We start from the raw sequence: 21,229 nt of genomic DNA, 5'->3' as shown, positions 1-21,229 counted from the left end.
TGCTTTCAAGAGGGGCGCTCCCCAGCCTGTATGTACGCTGTGGGTTCCTTCTCCCCAGGTGCAGCACCCTGCATTTATCTATGTTGAACCCCATCCTAATCTCATCTGCCCCCTTTTGTAGTAGTCTGTCTAAATCTATTTGTAGCCTCTCTCTCCCTTCAAGTGTGTCCACCTCGCCCCACATCTTAGTGTCATCAGCAAACTTGGACAGTGTGCTTTCCACCCCCTCGTCCAAGTCGCTGAAGAAGGTGTTAAACAGTGCGAGCCCAAGGACCGAGCCCTGGGGTACCCCACTGCCCACATCCCTCCAGGTTGAGTATGACCTGTCCACAGGTACTCTCTGGGTGCTTCCCATCAGCCAGTTTTTTACCCATCCAACTGTGTAGGCATCAATGCCACAGTCGCTTAATTTATGATGAGGATGGGACTACACACAGTGTCAAAGGCCTTCTTAAAGTCTAGAAAGACAACGTCCACAGTGACACCATCATCCAGGGATTTAGTCACATGGTCATAAAAGGCAACCAGGTTGGTCAGGCAGGACCTGCCTTTGATGAACCCATGCTGGTTGCCCCTGAGCGTGATCTCCCCTGCCGGCCCCCACATATATGCTCGTGGATGATTCTTTCCAACATCTTCCCAAGCACCGAGGTGAGGCTTACAGGCCTATACTTACTTGGGTCCTCCCTTTCTTGAAAATTGGGACCACATTAACCAGTTTCCAATCCCCCAGCACCTGGCCAGATGACCACGAATGCTCATACAGCTGGGTCAAGGGCTCTGCGGTGACCCTTGCCAGCTCCCTCAGCACCCTTGGGTGGAGGTCATCTGGACCTGCAGATTTAAAAATGTCCAGCCCTTCCAGAGGATCCCTACCTACATCTGTGCTGACTGAAGGCCTGACAGAGCTATCCCCGAGACTGTCCCTACCTCCGGTAAGGGTGATGTCCCAGTCCCTGTTCAAGAAAACAGAGGCAAATAAACTGTTAAAAATACCATCTTTCTTGTGTGGCGCAGCCACAAGATTACCGTTTGCGTCTTGCAGGGGCCCTACGTTGCCTGGTGCCCTCTTTTTGCTCCCAGTGTACTTGAAAAAGGACTTTTTGTTGTCTTTAATCCTGGATGCTAGCCTGAGCTCCATCTCTGCCTTGGCCGTCCAGCAGCCCTCCTACCCTCCCGAACTGAGGAGAAGTACTCTTCCTTGATGATAGCCCCTCCCTGCCACTGGTTGTACATCCCCCTTTCAGTCCTTGCTGAGCCAAGGGGGTTTGTGAGCACTCTTATCCCTCTTGCTTCTCTCAGGGACTGTTATCCTTTGGGCCTGGAGGATTGCCCCCTTAAGGTATGACCATCCCTCATGGACTCCCACCTCCTCTACCTTCTGGGCCCTCAGTGGCTCCCCCACTAGTCTCTTGAGCTCATTGAAGCTGGCCCTTCTGAAGTCAAGGGCTTTAGCCTTGGTGTGAGCCCTTGACATGCTGCGCTGGAGGGTGGAATCCAGCAGGTGATGATTGCTGTTGCCCAGATGGTCAAGGACCTGCAGTCCCTTCACCAGGTCATCCCCCACGGCCAGGACCGGGGCCAGCAAGGCGTTACCCCTAGTGGGGCCGTGCACGTCCTGGATAAGGTGAAGGTCCTGCAATACAGCCAGGAACCTACGCAAGCGGTCAGACCTGGCTGTCTGCTCCTCCCAGCAATGTCTGGGTAGTTTAGGTCACCATGACAATGACGTCCCTTGACCTAACCACCTCCCTAAGCTGACTGGAGAAGTCCTAGTCCAGCTCTTCCCCCTGGTTGGGTGGTCTGTAGTAGACACCTACTGTAAGGTCCCTTTCACCATGCCCCCCTTGTAGTTTGACCCATAGTGTCTCTGCCCAACCCTCCTCTACCTTGAACCTAATCCTTGATGATGTGAGGTGCTCTTTGACATAGGGGGCAACCCCCCACCTTTCCTCTCTGTCCTGTCTCTTCTATATAGGGTGTATCCCCAAATGCCCGCCGCCCAGTCGTAGTAGGGTCCCACCAGGTTTCTGTGAGCCCTACTAAGTCTGGGTTCTTACTCGCAGTCAGGAGACACAGTTCCTCCTGCTTACTCCCCATACTACGAGCATTAGTGTAGAGGCACTTGAGGCCTCCTGAGGGTGCACGTGCCTCCCTCCCACTCCCAGGACAGTTGTGGCCCCCAACTCCCTGGACGTCGATGCTTACCTGGGCTTCCCTTCCTCTTGTCACCCTGCATGCTGGTGAAGCATCCTCTCCACTCGAAGCGGCCCCTTCCCCAGCGAAGCTAGTTTAAAGCCCGCCGCACGAGATGAGCCAACCTAGAGGAAAAGATACGTCTGCCCTTAGGGGAGAGGTGAAGCCCATCCCACCCCAGCACGCCCTCCATACAAAAACATGGGTCATTGTCAAAAAACCCGAAGCCCGCCTCATGGCACCAGCTCTAAAGCCCCCGGTTAACCACGTCAATGCAGGCCTTATGACGCCTACCCCGTCCACGTACTGGGAGAATGGAGGAAAATACCACCTGGGCTCCCGTCATCTTCAGTTGGTGTCCCAATGCCTTGTAGTCCTCCGTGATGTTATCCGGCTTATATTGGTTTGAAGGGTAAATGAGCAGCGTTGGACGGTGACCACCCCCTCCCCTCAGGTCTAAAGCCGTCCCGGGCAGGTGGTGCTGATCTTGCTTTTCTGCGTTAGAGGCAAACGCTGTTGCTGAGAGATTTGTTTCAAATCCCAGTGAATCTTCAGTGCAGGTCAGTGTTGGGGATGGACAGGCATTTAAAGCATCGTGGCTTGGCTGACCGCATGAAATTATACCCAGCTGCAGAGCCAGTGCTGTATCTTTCCATCCTGCCCTTTGGAAGTAAAGAGAGAGAGAGTCCTGTGTGATGATGCTTTAAAATGGCCTTGGGTGATGAATCGTTGTGGCAAGCGAGACTGCAACTTCTGTTGAAGAACGATTGGATGGGAGATCCCCAGGCCTTAGGTACAAAATGGCATTCAAGTGAATCCTTTTGCAGAAGTGCCCATCTTGACCGGGCATTGTGTTGGTGTTTGTACCCTCAAGCAGTTCCTACAATGGGGAGCCAACTGTAGTGAAGAAAAAAGGCTGGATTTTTGCTGCATTGCTTTTAATAAATAAGATTTTTTGTAACCTTTTCCCCTTTTGTTTCCATTGAAGTGGAAGATGTCTGCCTTGGTTAACTCCTGTATGCAACTTTTCAGTAGCGTCCAAGACTCAGCTGGAGCTACCTGCTTGGCTGGATTTGGGCCTGAGGCCCAGGACGAGAAGTTGGGTGGCTAATACCCTACTCTCAACTTGTCCTGTGGCCTTAGACTTCGTCCTGTGCAAGCAGCCAACTAGGGAATCCCCATCTGCTTCCAGTCTAGGTTGCAGAGGTCTGATGGGCCTCCTTCCCGTTGCACAGGAAGGAAACTCTTCTTACTTCCTAGCTTGCCACACACTTTCCAGGAATTGCTTGCCCAGGATGTCAGCCCTTGTAATATGTCTGCAGTAGGAGGCAACGAGGACTCAACTCAGGGCTGAGATTTAAGCGTTGCATGCATACTCTACCCCTGGCTTGCCGTGCGGCCCTACGTGGGTCCCTGAATCTTTCAGTTTTACTGTCTGTAAGTCAGGGAAATCATCTGCCTGCTTTGGGGACCAGTAGGAAGGCTGTGTTTGCAGAGAGCTGCCTAAGTGCTAACGATGCTTATTCCATATCGGGTTTCTCTGTGGCTGCTGCGTGCACATTAAAGTCTTGTTTGATTCCTAATGTTCAGGATCTCTGGCTGTGAGCCCTGCACAGTGCTTTTAGCTGGACTTTGCCTTCGCTGTGCTGCCTCTCAGCTACAAGCATCTGTTTCTTGCTGTGGAGGCCCTACCTTCAAGACCTGCGGTGTAGCACTTGGTCGGAAATTACAACCGGGCCCTTGTCAGAAGAATAGGAACTGAACCTCTGGATGAATATCCTGGAGGGGCTTTGTCTCCCCCTCCTTCCTCCTCGGGGCATGAGAGAGGCACTCCCATAGCCCATCCAGTTAGCCCAGCTCCCAGCAGGCTGATTCCTATTCATTGTTTACTAAAGGGATAATTGGAGTTAATTTCTTGGCAGCAGGAAGGGAGCGGAGCCATACATGAATGTAAAGCTGTCGCTAAGGGCACATAGGAGACCTCGTTTGGTTGTTGTGGAGGATTGATGTGGATACTTGGCTGCTTTTCAGCCTTCCACTGGCCTGGTCAGGGATGCCTGAGATGTACCGAAGACGATCTTGATTTATCACAAGCAGCCTTTGTGGGCCCCTCTGTCTTAGCACGCCTGTTCTTCCTTCTCTGAATTCACGTGTGCATTGAAATTAGTGGGAGGAGAAGACTTGCATCATCGACCCACACATTCCCAATTTGTTTAAGTTAATGTGCAGTTTAATTTTATTAGCATCTCATTCCCGGGAAACACAGATGCTGCTCTTTTGTTTCTCCAGGAGAGAAAAAAGAGACATTGTTTGTGCTGAGCGTTCAGCTTCAGATGCAGGGCAGCGGCCTTCTCTGTCTGCTCCTCTTTGTATGATGCCAGGAATATGATATGCCTGTTATATGGTACCCAGTGCGGTGGGACAGGTGCAAGCCAAAAAGTTGCACGCGATCCCGGTCACCGTACTTGAAAATGAATCCCATAGAAACGAGGGCAAGGGGCAATGGCATGATACCGGGACTGGAAGTGCTTTGTTCATCGGAGGACGTAGCTAGACCGAGCCTCCATTCTTTGGCAAGCAGAAAATTAAGAGCAAGCCCTGTTGATGTGCACACAAATCGTTGCGGGAACTAAGGGGACAAAGGCAATGAGGCCTCCAGAGTTCGTGTCAAACACGAGAATAAGGGTGAACGAGCTCAGCGAAGGCCCATCTGGACACTGAAGACGTATACTTTGGTTTTTCCCTTTTTACCTGTTGCATAGTTGATATGTAATAATTTTCTCTCTTTGTGCACGGACAGATTATACAGATGGATGGATAGATAAGTGTATCTCAGTATAGCAGAGTATTTTGCTATTGTTGAAGTTTCATAAAACCCTTCATTATGAGCCCCTGGGTTTGTTTGTTTTTTAATACTTTTCTGCTTTTTCAAACATTAGCCTTTGGAGCTGGGATTTTCCAGGTGTGTGTCTGTCGAAAGTTGTCCGGATGCCATTGAAAACTTGAACTAAATCCTTTCATTTGGAAGAAACAAAACAGGAAGAAACTCTGTGAAAGCACCATTAAGGCTACCTAGTTGGACGCTGAAAACCAAGAAGTCCCTTCCTTCTCATTCCTTCCATGCATGTCACTGTTTTCCAAAAGCATACTTGCCTGCTATCTTACACATACACTTAAAGATAATACATACGTTTAGACGGTGAAAAGTCTTCTTGGAGAAACTAGTCAATTTGTCACGGATCTGAAAATCCTATCGTAATGCATGCACACAGAGGGTCAGAGTTAAGGTTGCACAGTTGAGCTTACCTTTTTTATTTCCTTACTTTTGGGTGTTTGGTTTTACAAAATTGATTTCCTGGTAATGTAACCAGGAAGAAATTGAAAGCTACTGCATTGAGCAGATCTTATGGAACTTCTTTTAAACATCTACCCAAAGGACCAGAAAAATGATTGGCCTCATAAAGTTGGTCGTTAACTGCAAGTCAGAAACAAAATGACTGGAATCCTCCAGAGCGTTTTAAAGGGCCTCTTAAGATGCAGTTGGTTGTTGAAAGCTGTCTCGCTTGCAGCCTTCAGTTTGTACATAGTGATGGAGTCGTGAGCTCGAGCTTTAGCAGCCATGGGCAAATATCTGAGAAAACAATCGACTCTGTATTTGCTGTTCTTTTAGCGTCCGTTTCTTGGCTGATGTTTGTCGTCTTAGCATAAATGCCTGGTTTCGTACTTAGACCCACAATAATTTAGAGCATGGTATCATCTGTAAGGTTCCTCCCCAGGGTTACAAATAGGAAATGTGTGATGCTGTGCGACATGGGTTGTTTGCCATGGCTTTGACAAAAGTTTGGGAGAGTTGTATAGGTCAGATAGTGGCTGGACAGAGCAGAGAATCATAGAAATCATAGAAAATTCAGGTTGGAAGGGACCTTGGGAGGTCGCATCTAGTCCAGCCCCCTGCTCAGAGCAAGACCAGCCCCAGCTACATCATCCCAGCCAACGCTTTCTTGAGGTGGGCCTTAAAAACCTCCAAGGATGGAGATTGCACCACTTCTCTAGGTAACCCACTCCAGTGCTTTACCACCCTCCTAGTGAGAGAGTTTTTCTTAATGTCCATCCTAAACTTCCCTCGCTCCAGCTTGAGCCCATTGCTCCTTGTCCTGTTGTCTGCCCCCACTGAGACCAGTCCAGCTCCATCCTCTTTGCAGCCGCCCTGCAGGGAGTTGAAGGCTGCTATTAAATCCTCTCTCTTCTCTTCTCCAGACTAAATAAGCCCAGCTCCCTCAGCCTCTCCTCATAAGTCCTGTCCCACAGTCCCTGAACCATTTTTGTTACCCTCCGCTGGACTCTCTCCAACTTTTCCACATCCTTTTCGAAAACTGAACATAGGACTTCAGATGTGTCCTCACCAGCGCTGAATGGAGGGGAATAATTACTTCCTTCATTCTGCTGGCAGTGCTCCTACCATCGCAGCCCAGGATGCCGTTAGCCTTCTTGGCACCAAGGGCACACTGCTGGCTCATATTCAGCTTACTGTCCACTGTCACCCCCAGGTCCTTTTCTGCAGAGCTGCTGCCCAGCCCTTCAGCCCCAGCCTGCGCCGGTGCGTGGCATTGCTCCGTCCTAAGTGCAGGACTTTGCACTTGTCCTTACTGAACTTCATGAGATTTCTTTTGGTCCAGTCCTTCAATTTGTCTAGGTCTCTCTGAATCCTAGCCGTCCCCTGCAGTGCATTTACTACTCTCCCCCAGCTTGGTGTCATCTGCAAACTTGCTGAGGGTGCGCTCCATCCCGTCTTCCAGGTTGTTAATGAAGATACTGAACAAAACCGGCCCCAGGACCAACCCCTGGGACACTGCTCTTGATACTTGCTGCCAGCTAGACATTGAGCCCATTGATTACTACCCGGTGATCCTGAGATCACCCTAAGTGAGTGCCAATGAATTTTTCCTCTTTGCCTTTTGTGTTACATAAAAGTTTTCAGGAGAAAAATGGACCTTTTTTCAGAAAGGCAAACTCCATGTCACTGCTAGATCTCATTAAAAGAAGTAAAAAATATATAAAGTATTTATTTTTTGTTTCTTTTCCCGTGTGAGCAAGTGCTCTTGTTGACACATGGAGGCTTTAGCTACCAGTGGGAGAAGGAAAAGACCACTGAGGAGATGAGGGGTCCACAAGACACTTCCTGTTGAGATGCAGCCCACGCCATGGGAACAGCTATCTCCTGGTTATCTGGGTATAACTGGCATCGACCATTTCCTTGTTATTTTAGATAGGACTAAATGACGTGGCCCAACTATAAATATACACCGTGGAGGAAGGGTTCCCCAGTGGTTAGGGGTGAGGTTGGCCCTGGGTAGACCTGCTGTTCAGTTCTTTGCCGCGGGCCTGCAGGACAAGGCATTTAGCCTCCGTTCCTTAGTTCCTGATCTGTAAAATGGTGCTACCCTACCCCGCTGTCTTGTGAGGAGGGTAGATACACTACAGGTTGCAATATCAGAATACAACCTCCTAATATCAGAACAATACTCTGATATTACAATAATGGGCCCAGAAAAGGAAGGGGGGAGAGGAGAGAGACTATAGCTTTAATTATCTGATTAAATGTATTGGTGCTCTTTCCCTGTCAGTCTTTGCAGGGGCAGCGAGGACAGCATGATGGTTGGGAAATGAGCTGCTTTAGCTCACACGAGTGATAAACATAAGTGCCATTTTGATTAGCCGCGGGAATCTAACAAAAATGCCCTACCTTTCCAGAAGGCCCGGGGCTGACCGAGGAGGATGAAGGAACTTAGTTCCAAACAGCCATGAGACTCCAAGTCAGTTGCATGTTCTAGGGAAGGACCAAATTCAACCCTAGGTCAAAAATATTCTCACTTCCCAGTCTTTGGCACTAGTCCATAGCCCCTACGGCCTTTCAGACCGTACTGCCAGAGATCACAGCTCTACAGCACCATCTTGAGGGGGGTGGAGCGCAAATATGTCCTTCCATTCTTAAGCAGCAACAAGAAAAATCGGTGAAAAATGAAAGGTTTTTAAATTGAATTGATTTTTCTTAAGATTCCGAACCTGCTCCCAATTCATATTTTTATTTAATAAATCAAAAATAAATGGTAGTGAAGTCACATAAACAAATCTTGTGTGAGATACTGGCAGTAAAACTGCTGCATGTTTCAAAATGCCACTAGTGGAATTATTTTCCTGCAGCTCTTCGCTGCTCTTATTCATCTGTTATACTCAATGGCACGATTCTTCATCGGAAGCTCATAACAAGATCTAGTAGCAGAAAGTTGAAGTCAGGGAAGTGTAGGGTGGCAGCCAGACACAACTTTCAACAACGAGGGTAACTAATGATCAGAATAATTACCAACGACTGTAATAGATGCACTGGCATGTGGAGGATTTTAGTCATAGCTGGATGTCTTTCAGTGGGCACGTCTACACGTGCATTAATGTAATAACAGGTACTGAATGCGCCACAATTGGCACTACTGTGCAGTAGCATTGGCGCACGTCTTTCATGTGATGCTAATGCACAGTAGATTAATTCTACTGTGCATTCACACGGCTTTTGCTGTGACATGCTAATATGCAGTAGAATTAGTCCATTGCCCTTCTAGTGTCTCGTGTAGGCGCGCCCGGTAAGGCGCACTTATTTCATCCAAAAAATTATTGCATTTACAAATAGGAGCTACTGCCTTCAATTCTGCGGCCTGTGTTGCACACTAGGCCAGACTAGGACTACGGTAGCTTCTGACCTTAGTGTTTCCACCTACAAAAATGGTTAGTTGTGGTTATGACTGCAGAAAAATGTGGCCAAAGACTTCTATCCAGGTTGCAGCCATATTGGTCTAGAGGAAAAGGCGATCGGGACTCATAGTAGAGATGATATCTTTTATGAGACCAACATTGTTGTTACATTAGACGATCTCTACTACGAGTCCTGATTGCCAAAGACTTCTGGACTTTAGGATTTTGTTCTTCACTCAGGCTGACGCTCAAGGGGAGCACAGTGGGGAGCTGGGACAGAGTACAGAAAAGGATTGTGATGCCAGAAGTTGAAGTAACAGACTTGAGGGTCCCTGGGAAAGACTTTTCCAGAACTTAAATACAAGTCACTTGTGTGCAAATCAATGTGCTGCATAAATGCATTTGCCTTGATTGTCACTTTTCACCAAATACGATATTTGTACGTGCAAAATAACACAAAGCCGGACTTCCAAAGCTGTTCATTTTGCCTTGCAGCCCTTCAGTGGCAAGGGTCTGATGTTCTGATTGAGCCAACAGGTCTTTTTATTTCAGTGATGTATACTCACTTGCCTTGCTCCTACTTGCATTTCAGGGCTGCCTTCGGCAAAGAGTCAGAAGTCCTCATTGGGAACCTAGGAGATAAACTCATCCCCCAGCAGGAGATCATGCGTGACGTCAGCGACTTGAAGGCCTTGGCCAACATGCATGAAAGCCTGGAGTGGCTAGCTGGTCGCACAAAAGCAGCCTTCTCCAACCTTTCAACAGCTCAGAGTAAGTAGTTTTGCAGAGCTTTTAATTCTGTGGGAACATTGTTATTAGTATGTTTTACAGTCACTGACAGCGTCATGAAATCAGGATGGAAAAGTTCTTACCAGCTAGTACCAGAGAGTTTTGCAATGCACACGGAGACTTGAATTCTGCCGGGATACAGCTCAATTATGCCAAGACTGCAGCTGTAAGGAGTGACTCTGCAACATCAGCTGGGGTGGGTGCATGGAAATGGAGACTGCGGGAAGATTTTTTGCAGATGACACCAAGCTGGGGGTTGTAGTAGATACACGGAGGGCAGGGCTAGGATTCACAGGGACCGAGACAAATTGGAGGATTGGATCAAAAGAAATCTCATGAGGTTCAACAAGGACAAGTATAAAGTCCTGCACTTGGGATGAAGTAATCCCATGCCACGGGTACAGGCTGGGGGTGACTGGCTGGGCAGGAGCTCTGGGGGTCACAGTGGACAATAAGCTGAATATGAGCCAGCAGTGTGCCCTTGTTGCCGAGAAGGCCTGTGGCATCCTGGGCTGCGTTGGTAGGAGTGTTGTCAGCAGGTCAAGGGAAGTGCTTCTTCCCCTCTATCCAGCACTGGGGGGGCCACATCTGGAGTCCTGTGTCCAGTTTTGGGCCCGCCACTACTGGACAAATTGGTGAGAGTCCAGTGGAGGATTCAGGGGCTGGCGGACACGATTTGTGAGGAGAGGCTGAGGAAACTGGGCTTACTTAGTCTGGAGGAGAGGAGACTGAGAAGGGGTTTAAATAGTAGCCTTCAGCTACCTGAAGGAGGATTCGGAAGAGGATGGAGCTGGGCTTTTCTCAGTGGAGCAGATGATAGGGCAAGGAGCAATGGGCTCAAGCTGCAGCAAAGAAAGTTCAGGTTGGACATTAGGAAAAATTTTCTCATGAGGAGGGCGGTGAAGCACTGGAACAGGTTACCCAGAAAAGTTGTGGTCTCTCCATCCTTGGAGGTTTTTAAGACCCGGATAGACAAAGCCTTGGCCGGGATGATGTAGTTGGGGCTGGTCCTGCTTGGAGCAGGGGGTTGGACTAGATGTGGCCTCCTGAGGCCCCTTCCAGCCTCATTTTCTCTGATTCTATAAGAGGCCAAGTTGGCTAAGTGCTAGCCTGTGGGTCTGGTGGGGAACAATTTGGGGTGCTCCATAGGAGCAGGCTTTGCTGTAAATAGTTTTGTAAGAAGACGCCCTTTTGACCCCAGGGTAGATAAGTCTGGGCCTGGCAGCAGGCCACACAAACCGCTCCCTGAATGGTTCCCCAGGACATTATATTTGGCGAGTGTTAGCCGTGAGAGAGCTGGGTGGAAAAAGGAGTGGTCCCAGGGAGGACAGAGCAGAGTCCAGGGGAGGGTGGAGGTGAGTGCAATGGCACAGTAAAGATGGCTTGGAGCTGAGCGGTCTCCCGTGCTGGTTGGGATGTCAGCACACCGCCTCCCCTCGCTTTGAAGATGAAAACCCTCACCCTTCAGAAGAAGGAGCTCTCTGAGGTGGGGGTGCTGTGGGTTGCGAGGGAAGCCGGGGCTAGGGTTTTGTAGCCCGATGCTTGCCCCAGGGGAAGCCACACCAGGGCTGGCTTCAGGGGCGTCTTTCAGGAGGGAGAGGCCAAATTCTGCTGCTTCTTGGGGAGTCCCAAGGCTGAGCTTCCCCTGAAAGGGGCATCGACATGCCCAAGCGGTGCGGCGGGCGGTTTTCCAGCGCTCTCAACTTCTGCCCACACAGCAGGTCTGGCCCAGTACTCTCCCCAGGGTTTTGCATGGCACCTAATGACAGTGTCTAGTGGGCTCAACTATTAATGCCGGGCCATTGAGATGCTGCTTTTTAAATATCAAATCTAGCATTAGATCATCCAGTGTTTTAAAAGCAAATTGATATAGATTCGGTAAAGAACTAGAACGACTCTTTTTAACAAGAAACGGTCTGGTTTGTATATTGGCGAGCGATGCTGCTCTGGCATTGATAATAAACCCCTGGAGCTGGAGATAGACCTCTCAGGTGGAGACACCATGATCCAACAGGAAGGGTGGAGATAAGTCAGGAGACGTCGGTTCTCTTTGCGGCTTTCCAAGATTGTCTGGTCTAACCTCTGTCAAATGACTAAATCTCTCTGCACCTTGACCTTCCCTCGTGGGGATGACGAAGCCAGCCCTGTTCTGTGAAGCACTTGGAGATCTGTGGATGAAAAGCACCGGGAGAACGGTTGTGGCTCTTCTTACTGACATCCTCGTAGTGGTTGCATGCAGCGGTTCACGTGCAAAGCTGTCATGTGGCATTGCACGGGAAGTCAAAATCGAGCTGAGTATTTGCCTCCCGCTAATTTTCTGAATGAATCATCTCTACAAGGAAAACGTTAACCATTTGAATGGCACAAAATCCTCTAGGAAAAATGACGACGCTTGCAGCTTGGTATGACTTCTGCGTGTGCATCTTTTGAGTCCAGTGGCACAATCGGTGTTGATAGAGCCACGTTTAACTTTCAGCATTCAGATTTCAGCACTGAAATCTTTCACCTAAAAGCCACCCCTGTTCTGTTTCTTGGTAGCGATAATATGCTTTGTGTTGGTGCATCTCGGGGTAATTATGACTTTCTTGAAAGCATGAAATCACTGGCCTATCAGCCCCCAAGTGTAAAACGCTTTCCCAAGCATGCTCTAATTGCCAAGAATAGCACTGACTGTCATGGTTCCCCCCCTTTAAATAATTGAGGGACATTCAGGAAGTTAGTTAACTCAATTGGCAATCTTCCTAACCATCTCCTTTTAAACAAGCTTTCAGATAGTAGAAACATTTTATAACTGCAGATGGCTTAATTGTGATCGCTTCTGGGAGGAGGCTTAATTGCTTTCTTAATAAATAACGCTGTAATGAAGTAGCTACTGTGTGTATTTGCCTATGTGAAGACTGCTCTCCTGTGTGTCATAGAGCCTATACTGCTGTTAGCAAATGGAGAGTCTCTTTTAAGGCACATAAGCAAGGGACCTTTGCATTTTCAGATCCAGAGGGTATAATAAATTCCACCCCTACTTATGCCACGAGTTTCCAAATGGCAGTGGAGTGCAACAGGCTGAGCACTTTTAAGTGGGTCATTGGCTTATGATAGGACTTAGCATTTTTTGTGGCTTCTCTTGTCTAAGGATAGCAGTGTGCTTTGCTGGTATTAAACCTCGGTATGCTTGCAAAGGCAGTACTGGCTGTGTTAAATGCCTCCAGTGTGGGATGCAGCAGCTGTTTAATTGTAACCCTGCACCAGAGCTCAGGAAAGGAAGAGAAGAAATGTGTAGCAACAGAAAGTAATTGCACAAGCTGGAACATAGCCAAGACACCTGAAACCGCGTGCACCATTATCCTGTCCCAATTCAGATACACCCGCACAAGCTGAGATGGTGCCAAGGTCTCAGGGGAGATTTTGGAAGGGTGGAGGGAGTGGTGTGGGCAGACTAGAAATTGAGTGTCCACATTCATTAACTGGCAATGAAAAAATGTCAGCCTTATTCTTTGGGGAAAAAGGCTGGGAAACTTTCTCAGCACCCAATACTTGCATGGCATCGAATAAAAGCTGGCCTCCTCAGCACAACTACCCTAACAATGTGCTGAGGCGCTCTCCATTAGCTGAGTCAAGGAAGAGCTCTATCTCCTGTGTAACCTGCCCTAGTCCTGGGGAAGCTTCATGCGCCAGGTATGTCATCGACAATCTTTTGATTCAGGGACGAGCTCTACCACGGTTCATTGATGGGTCTTGAGGTGACTGAAGAGACCAACCCTTGAGCCACAGACCCATCTGCAGAAGCTGCAGGTCTTTCTGCAGGAGAGGAGGCTGTCGGCTGGGATCCCTCTCCGTTTCCTTCTCTGCTCTCTCTTCTCTGCTTCAAGGGCAAGTCGCTTTACCTCAAAATAGGCTGGTGCTTGGCTGAAGCTGCCATGCACGCCATTGGCATTGTTTAGCAGCCAACTCCTTCCAGCTCTTGACATCGGCATCTGTTTTCTTGAGGTCTGCCCCAGGTGTGTCCTTGTAGCATTTCCTTTGCCTGCCATGAGCTCAGGCCACAAGGAAGCTGGCAGTCGAGCACACACTTAGATAAGATATGCCCATTAAGCCCCTGACCTATGCTCTGCTAGACATAGTTAGCTGAGACATGAGGGCATCATCGGGGTGGCATGATCAGCTGGCACTTGAAGAGGCAATGCCAAAATCCTTTGGCCCTTTGAGATCATTATAATCTGTCATAGTTTCATAGTTTCATAGTAGCTAGAGTCGGAAGGGACCTAGGTAGATCATCTAGTCCGACCCCCTGCCTTGGCAGGAAAGAGCACCGGGGTCAGATGACCCCGGCAAGGTGCTCATCTAACTTCCTTTTAAAAATCCCCAGGCTAGGAGCCTGCACCACTTCCCCTGGAAGCCGGTTCCAGGCCCTAGCCGCCCTGACTGTGAAGTAGCGCCTCCTAATATCTAATCTAAACTTACCCTCCGCCAGCTTGTGACCGTTATTCCTGGTCACTCCTGGCAGCGCACGGGGGAACAGGGACTCCCCCAATACCTGCTGATCCCCCCTGACCAGTTTGTAGCAGGCCACAAGGTCCCCCCTTAACCTTCTCTTGTGGAGGCTAAACAGGTTCAGGTCCCGTAGCCTCTCCTCATAAGGCCTGCCCTGCTGACCCCTGATCATACGAGTGGCCCTCCTCTGAACTCTTTCCATATCGTCCACGTCCCTCTTGAAGTGTGGCGCCCAGAGCTGGACGCAGTCCTCCAGCTGCGGCCTGACCAGTGCCGCATAGAGGGGGAGGATCACCTCCCTGGACCTGCTCGAGATGCATCTGTGGATGCATGACAGGGTACGGTTGGCCTTCTTGACTGCCTCCCCACACTGCCGGCCCATGTTCATCGTGGAGTCAATGACAACTCCAAGATCCTTTTCTGTCTCCGTGCTGGCAAGAGGGGAGTTCCCCAACCTGTAAGTGTGGTGCCAGTTCTTCCTCCCCATGTGCAACACCTTGCACTTGTCAGTGTTAAACCCCATCCTATTCTCCTCCGCCCACCGTTGCAACCTGTCAAGGTCAGCTTGTAGCCTATTGCACCCTTCTAGTGCACCCACATCCCCCCACATCTTAGTGTCGTCAGCAAACTTGAACAGGGTGCTTTCTACCCCGTCATCCAAGCCACTGATGAAGATGTTGAACAGTGCGGGCCCGAGGACCGAGCCCTGCGGGACCCCACTGCCCACGTCCTTCCAGGTCGAGAAGAACCCATCCACTACCGCGGCCCTCCAACCAGTTGGCGACCCATTTGACCGTGTGGGCATCGACACCACAGTCTCCCAGCTTTTTGATGAGGACAGGGTGAGAGACAGTGTCGAAAGCCTTCCGGAAGTCCAGAAAGACTACATCCACAGCAACCCCTGCGTCTAATGATTTGGTGACCTGATCGTAAAAGGCCACCAGGTTGGTCTGACAAGACCTGCCACTGATGAACCCATGCTGGTTGCCCCTGAGCATGCATTCCCCCGCAAGGCCCTCCTGGATGTGTGCCAGGATAATTTTTTCAAAGAGCTTACCCGGGATTGAGGTGAGACTAACTGGCCTGTAATTTCCCGGGTCCTCTTTTTTTCCCTTTTTGAAGATAGGGACCACATTGGCCCTCTTCCAGTCCTCCGGCACCTCACCAGAGCACCACCTCTGGGTTCTGAATAGGTTTTTAAAAACACCCGCCATGCCATTACGAAGAATTTCACTTACAAAAGCTATTAACCCCTTCTGCACCAGTCCTTCGTGCCCAGAAGGTTCAGGCCTTAAAGGGGCGGGCCTACTTTCCAGTAACAGGGCTAGGGTTCCCTGTTACAGCTTCCTCTATGCGCAACGAAAAATCTGCAGCAAAAGTCGAGTCCTCGGCATTGTTCCCAAGGCTGTGTTACAGAGAACGTTCTTTTGGCCCCTGGAGGAGCAATGCCCTGAGAGTCAAAGTTGTTAAAAAATAAAAACATCAGTTAATTTCAGCTCTAGTCAAAACTCCAATAATAAAAAAAAAAAAAAAAATCAATGTTTTCCAAACATAAAAGGGCACAATCGTGACTTTCAGGCTTCTGAGAGGATGTTACACACAGCAGTGAATAAACAGAAAAGTACAGAGCACGGTATTTTACTTGGCAGCCTCCTCTTTTCAATAAAAAACGGTCCTGCTTTGTAATAGCTTTATCCTAAGGCACTAAAATATCTGTACACAAGCACAAGGAGCGTCTGAAACGAGAGGAGACCTCGTCACGGTACTAAACGATGGAGACTGTTGACCTGGTGGTCATAAAATGAAACTGCGTGGGATAAGTCTCATAAACAGGGTATCGATATAGCTGGGTGCAATCTGTATGGGGAAATAACAAGTGGAGAGAGGGGCAGAGGTGATGAGATCTGTCCAAAATACTCTCAGATTAGGCAAGTCGCAGTGAGCAAGGCGGTAACAAAATTCTTTCGGAGAAGGATACAAGGTATAAATGGCAGAGGAGAAATGAGATGAAGCATCTGCTTGCTTTTCTCCTAAACACCAGGAAAACCCCAAAAAATTACTTGGACTGACTTCCAAAATACTTAAGATCAGTGAATACTGGACGCCTGGGAGACTTTAAGTGTATAGATCCTGCTTTTTGAATGATTAATACAGTCTAATACTGCAGCACCCAGCTGTCGGCCCACTTATTGCATTCCATCGATACAGGGTTTTATTTTGCTCTCATCACCATAGCATCTGAGCACCTAATTACTGTTGCCCACAGCATATGAAGGAGAACATGGAAAAACACTGGCCTACAGCTAAGCTTTAATAAAGATGTCTTCCTTCCTGAGCTGAGGGTCACCAAATTCAGGCTCTGGCAGGCTGCCATGAATGTACTACCTGCCACAGGTTACAGGGGTGGGCGGATGAGAACAGGATGGGATTCAACACTGACAAGTGCAAGGTGCTGCACCTGGGGAGGAAGAACCGGCACCATACCTACAGGCTGGGAACTCCCTTCTCGGCAGGGCAGAGGCAGAAAAGGGTCTTGGGGTCATCACTGACTCCAAGATGAGCATGGGCCGGCAGTGTGGGGAGGCGGTCAGGAAGGCCACCCGCACCTTGTCGTGCACCCACAGGTGCATCTTGAGCAGGTCCAGGGGGGTGATCCTCCCCCTCTATGCGGCACTGGTCAGGCCGCAGCGGGAGTACTGCGTCCAGGTCTGGGCACCGCACTTCAGGAGGGATGTGGACAGCATGGAGAGGGTCCAGAGGAGGCCACTCGCATGATCCGGGGGGCAGCAAGGCAGGCCCTTGCTGGGGTCGTTTGACCCCAGTACTCTTTCCTGCCATGGCAGGGGGTCGGACTCGATGATCTGCTCAGGTCCCTTCCGACCCTACAAACTATGAAACTATGAACAGGGCTGGAAAGTGAAAGGCAGGACAACCATTAAAAAAGGGTATCCCAGACCCTTGGAGCCTTTCTGAATTCCAGCTTTTGCTCCCAGATTTTGAGAGAGGATGTGGTTTGTAACCAGAGTGTCATGTGTGACTGCCAGAGGCTGACTTGTCTTTGGTGCTATATAATAATCTCTGCAGTACACTTCTCCATAATTTTTGCTGCGGTCATAGGCATCTGGTTACCTCTCTGGATGACTTTGAGCTATAGGCCAACTTGATATTAATTTCCATCTTCTACCTTATTTTGTATTTTGGGATGGATGGTACCCCGGAAGCCTCTGTCCCTTGAACGGAGCAGTAATCCCACTGGCTGGCAGCAGTAGTAGTCTCTTACTTTCTATGTGGAATAACCACCGCAGCAGGAGAAAACGTACTCGACCCGTACGCGGTGTTTTTTTCCTGAATGTGAAACAGAAAGCTAGGGATTCTCAGCTTTTCTTCTCATGTTGCGGCTTCATGCGAGGAAACTCCCAGTGAGAAGTAGGATTTTGAAAAATGCCCCAAGTGTCTCAGCAGCGTAAGTCCTCTTGAAAGTCAGCGGGATGAGTGCCCCAAAGTCAGGCGCTTTTTCCCTCATATGTATGGCAGAGATGCCATTTCTTAGGGCTGCTTTGAGAATTCATTTCTGAATGTTTTTTAAAGTGTTTGTGCAGAAAATACTGCAGTTTCTCCCAATGGTTGCAAAAGTCAGAGGAGTCGCTTTGTCTCACACGTAGCTCTCACCATTTTTTGACTTGAGGCACCCACTGGTAGGCTGAAGGCACTCCTCAGAAAATACCAGCTCTTAGTTTTCGCTCATATTTCGGTTCAGGAAAAATAATAGAGCAGTTTTTTTCTGTTGCAAAGAGCTCGGAAAGACGCCAGCAGGGCAGAATGGTTTTGACACTATGGATCTGTATGTGAAATCTATGGGTTTCTCTTTAAGTCGTGTTTGCACACCTAACGTGGTGGGGCACCCTTGAAAGGCCCTCAGGGCATGCTGGTTGAGAATCGCTAGCCGCAAATTGCTTTTTCTTCTGATGAAACTTCAGGATATGGGGGGGACGTTCAGTCCCAACTCGTTCTTCTTCCCCGTTTGAAATGAAAGCATCACGCGTTCAAAGAGCCATGCAGACATGAGCTGTAAAACTCCTGTATCAACAGACAAATCCCTGGCACAGTCGCAGTTAAACATCATACTATTTACCCAAGAGAAAGAGCAGTAAAACGGCTGTAAGTCAATGAAAGCACTTTCTAATTTCTTGTTTTGAAGCACCCATGATAATTCAAGCTTTCCGTCACCAAGCGGAATACGTGCGAGTTCATTTATTGGAATAACAGCCACCAAACTCAGCGAGGGGGGGTAGTTATACGGCGACAAGTCTGAGATCTGCGTCCAGCCCGAAAGAATGGAAACTCATTTTAGTTGGGATTTGACAGCAAAAAAACAACCAAACTAAGCCGGAGGGAGAAGACAGAACATAAAACGATGCTGTGTTCATCTTACCTGTATCGCTGTTCGGTTTTGATATTTATTGTCTTATGTGCTGTTATCAGTGTCCGTCTTCATAGCTGGTTCTTTGTCTGGTTGTTTTCCCAGTGTATGGTATGCTTGAGAAAGGGGGGAAAAATGAAGTCCAGATCTTTGAACTTTGCAAGGTCCTTACATTATTGCACAGATAGTCAAGGCTTTATGCACTTAAGGGATCACCTTCTCCCTGATGCCCCATCGTGGTCCATAAGGCCAGCCACGAGCAGCCTTCTGCAGTTACCATCGATGCATCAAGTCTTGTTGAAAACACGTAGGAAGGGGGTGGGCAAAATACAGCCCTCCAGGCCGTTCTATCCAGCCTGCAGGGGCTGTAAAAAATTTAGAAAATTAATATTTATCTGCCCCTTGGCTGCCTGTCATGCAGCCCCCGATGGCTTGCCAAAACTCAGTAAGCGGCCCTCTGCCCAAAATAATTGCCCGCCCCAATGTAGGAGGTTGTTTTCAGCAGTTGCTTCTCAGCTGTGGAGCTCCCTCCCTCTTCAGTTCCAGACCCCGATCCGCGACCTCGTTCAGACGTGCTATGAGACTTCCCGATTTGGGCAGGCATTAAACAAGGAAAGCTAAGCCAAGATTTCATAGATTTCATAGACGTTAGGGCTGGAAGGGACCTCGGGAGATCATTGAGTCCAGCCCCCCGCCCCAGGGGCAGGAAGTCAGCTGGGGTCACAGGATCCCAGCAAGACAAGCATCCAATTTGCTCTTGAAGGCGTTCAAAGTGGGTGCATGAACCATCTCCGATGGCAGGCTGTTCCAGACCTTGGGGGCTCGGACAGTGAAGAAATTCTTCCTTATGTCCAGCCTGAAACGGTCTTGCAGGAGTTTGTGACCATTCGACCTCGTCATCCCTTGGGGAGCTCTGGTGAACAGACGTTCCCCCAGATCCTGGTGGTCACCCCTGATAAACTTATAGGTGGCCACCAGATCACCCCTGAGCCTGCGCTTTTCCCATGGCTCTCAGCCTGTTGTTGTAAGATCTGTTTTCCTGACCTCTGATCATGCGCGTGGCTCTCCTCTGCACTCTCTCAAGCTCCTCCACATCCTTTTTGAATTGTGGAGCCCAAAACTGGACGCAGTACTCCAGCTGCGGCCTCACCAAGTGAGAGTACAAGGGGAGAATGACGTCCCTCCCGGGATTCGCTTGAGAACATCTATGGATGCAAGCCAGCGTTTTGGTTGAGATGTGGATGTGGAGGTTCCAGGGTTTTTTTGAGTTACTTTTTCTCATCGTTCTCTTGTTTTATAAGTGATTGTGGTTTCTTATTGTAAGCTGCCCTAAGTCTTTGTTGGGAAGGACGGCATATAAATGGAATAGATTGGATGTGTGGATAGGTAGGTAGATATAACACCTTTGGATGAAATCCCATTCAAGTCAATGGTAAGACTCCCATAGAGGTCACCAGAGCAGCATTTCACTCTTGGTGCATTATCAAAAGTACATTTGTTGAACTAAGTCCATAGCTTTTTTTTTCTTTTATTGTTTCCCTGCATTGCGTCTTGCTAAAGGAAGCCTGTGATTTTTCCATCAAGTGACATAGGAGATGCTGTATGAATACAAATCTGTAGATAACGGGTAACTTACTTTCAGGCATAACCATCCATCATAACTGTAAATGTCGGGGCAAGGGAAGCAGCGTTGGGTGGGTATGGCAGCCTTTTGGGAAATCCACTAAGGAAATCCTGTATGTAGGTGACTTTTTGGTTAGGCTGTCAGAAGGCCCCTTGCTTCAGATAAAAATTCAATAACCTTTCACTGTGCATGTGGCACAATTATCACTCATTTAAAAACAGGCCTGCTAATAGAGTGTTTTATCATGCTGGGCAGTCTCTGCATTGTTCATTATTTAGTGTTTGCTAAGCTGATGGCACTTCCATAGCTCTCCCCTTATCTCCACTTCTTCAGAATTGGATTTTATATTTTCCAAACCAGTCAGATATGACAAAGTCATTTTCGTCTTCTCTTGTCTTTTAAGGAAATACAAACTTCCTTTTAACAATACCCATTTAAGGATTAAAGTTGCTGGTAGAGGCTGAATTAACAAGAAAAGTCAAGTAAATTTTAAGTAGATGATGTATTAAATGAAACGGGGGTTTTCCACTCCTCCTTCCCCCATTTCTGTTTCATTTTATGTGGCTACGGTATGTATTCTCATCCATTCCCTTTTTTTAAAACACACGAGCCCTCCAAATATTTTACAGAAATGAAGTTGGGAGATGAGATGCGGCAGCCTTGTCTAGATGCATGTTCAGATGTTCTGTTCTGTGTGCGTATGCAAAGATGGACGATAAAGTCATTATCCTAACACCTTGGAGATGCCAATTTAAATTCAACCAGTTGCTTTGCATATACTGACTTTGGATGGTTAAAAGGCAACACTTATTTATATTGAGTCTAAATTGTCTCTTGGGACTGCACTAACCTCGAGACAGAACTGCCTTTGTTTCCTAGATAGATTACGTTTATGCAGGGCTACAGTGTATCCACATACAGGTATAGATTTATATATGATACCATGTATACCTAAGGAATTACTAAAT

The 21,229-nt window shown here is 48.4% G+C and overlaps 1 protein-coding gene across 1 annotated transcript in view; it reads left to right on the top strand.

Moving 5' to 3' along the window:
• The window catches only part of EXOC4 (exocyst complex component 4), a 577,394-nt gene that overhangs the window by 487,634 nt on the left and 68,531 nt on the right, over positions 1 to 21,229 (top strand). Inside the window, exon 14 of the mRNA XM_090041546.1 lies at positions 9,533 to 9,711. Coding sequence (XP_089897672.1) covers positions 9,533 to 9,711 — 179 coding nt within the window. The remainder of the gene's footprint in view (positions 1 to 9,532; positions 9,712 to 21,229) is intronic.

This window comes from Crocodylus siamensis, chromosome 4, assembly GCF_052110815.1.
Source record: "Crocodylus siamensis isolate JL-2025a chromosome 4, ASM5211081v1, whole genome shotgun sequence".
Taxonomy (NCBI): Eukaryota; Metazoa; Chordata; order Crocodylia; family Crocodylidae; genus Crocodylus; species Crocodylus siamensis.
The sequence above is the reverse complement of the archived record's forward strand: the minus strand, read 5'-3'. Positions and strand labels throughout refer to the sequence as shown.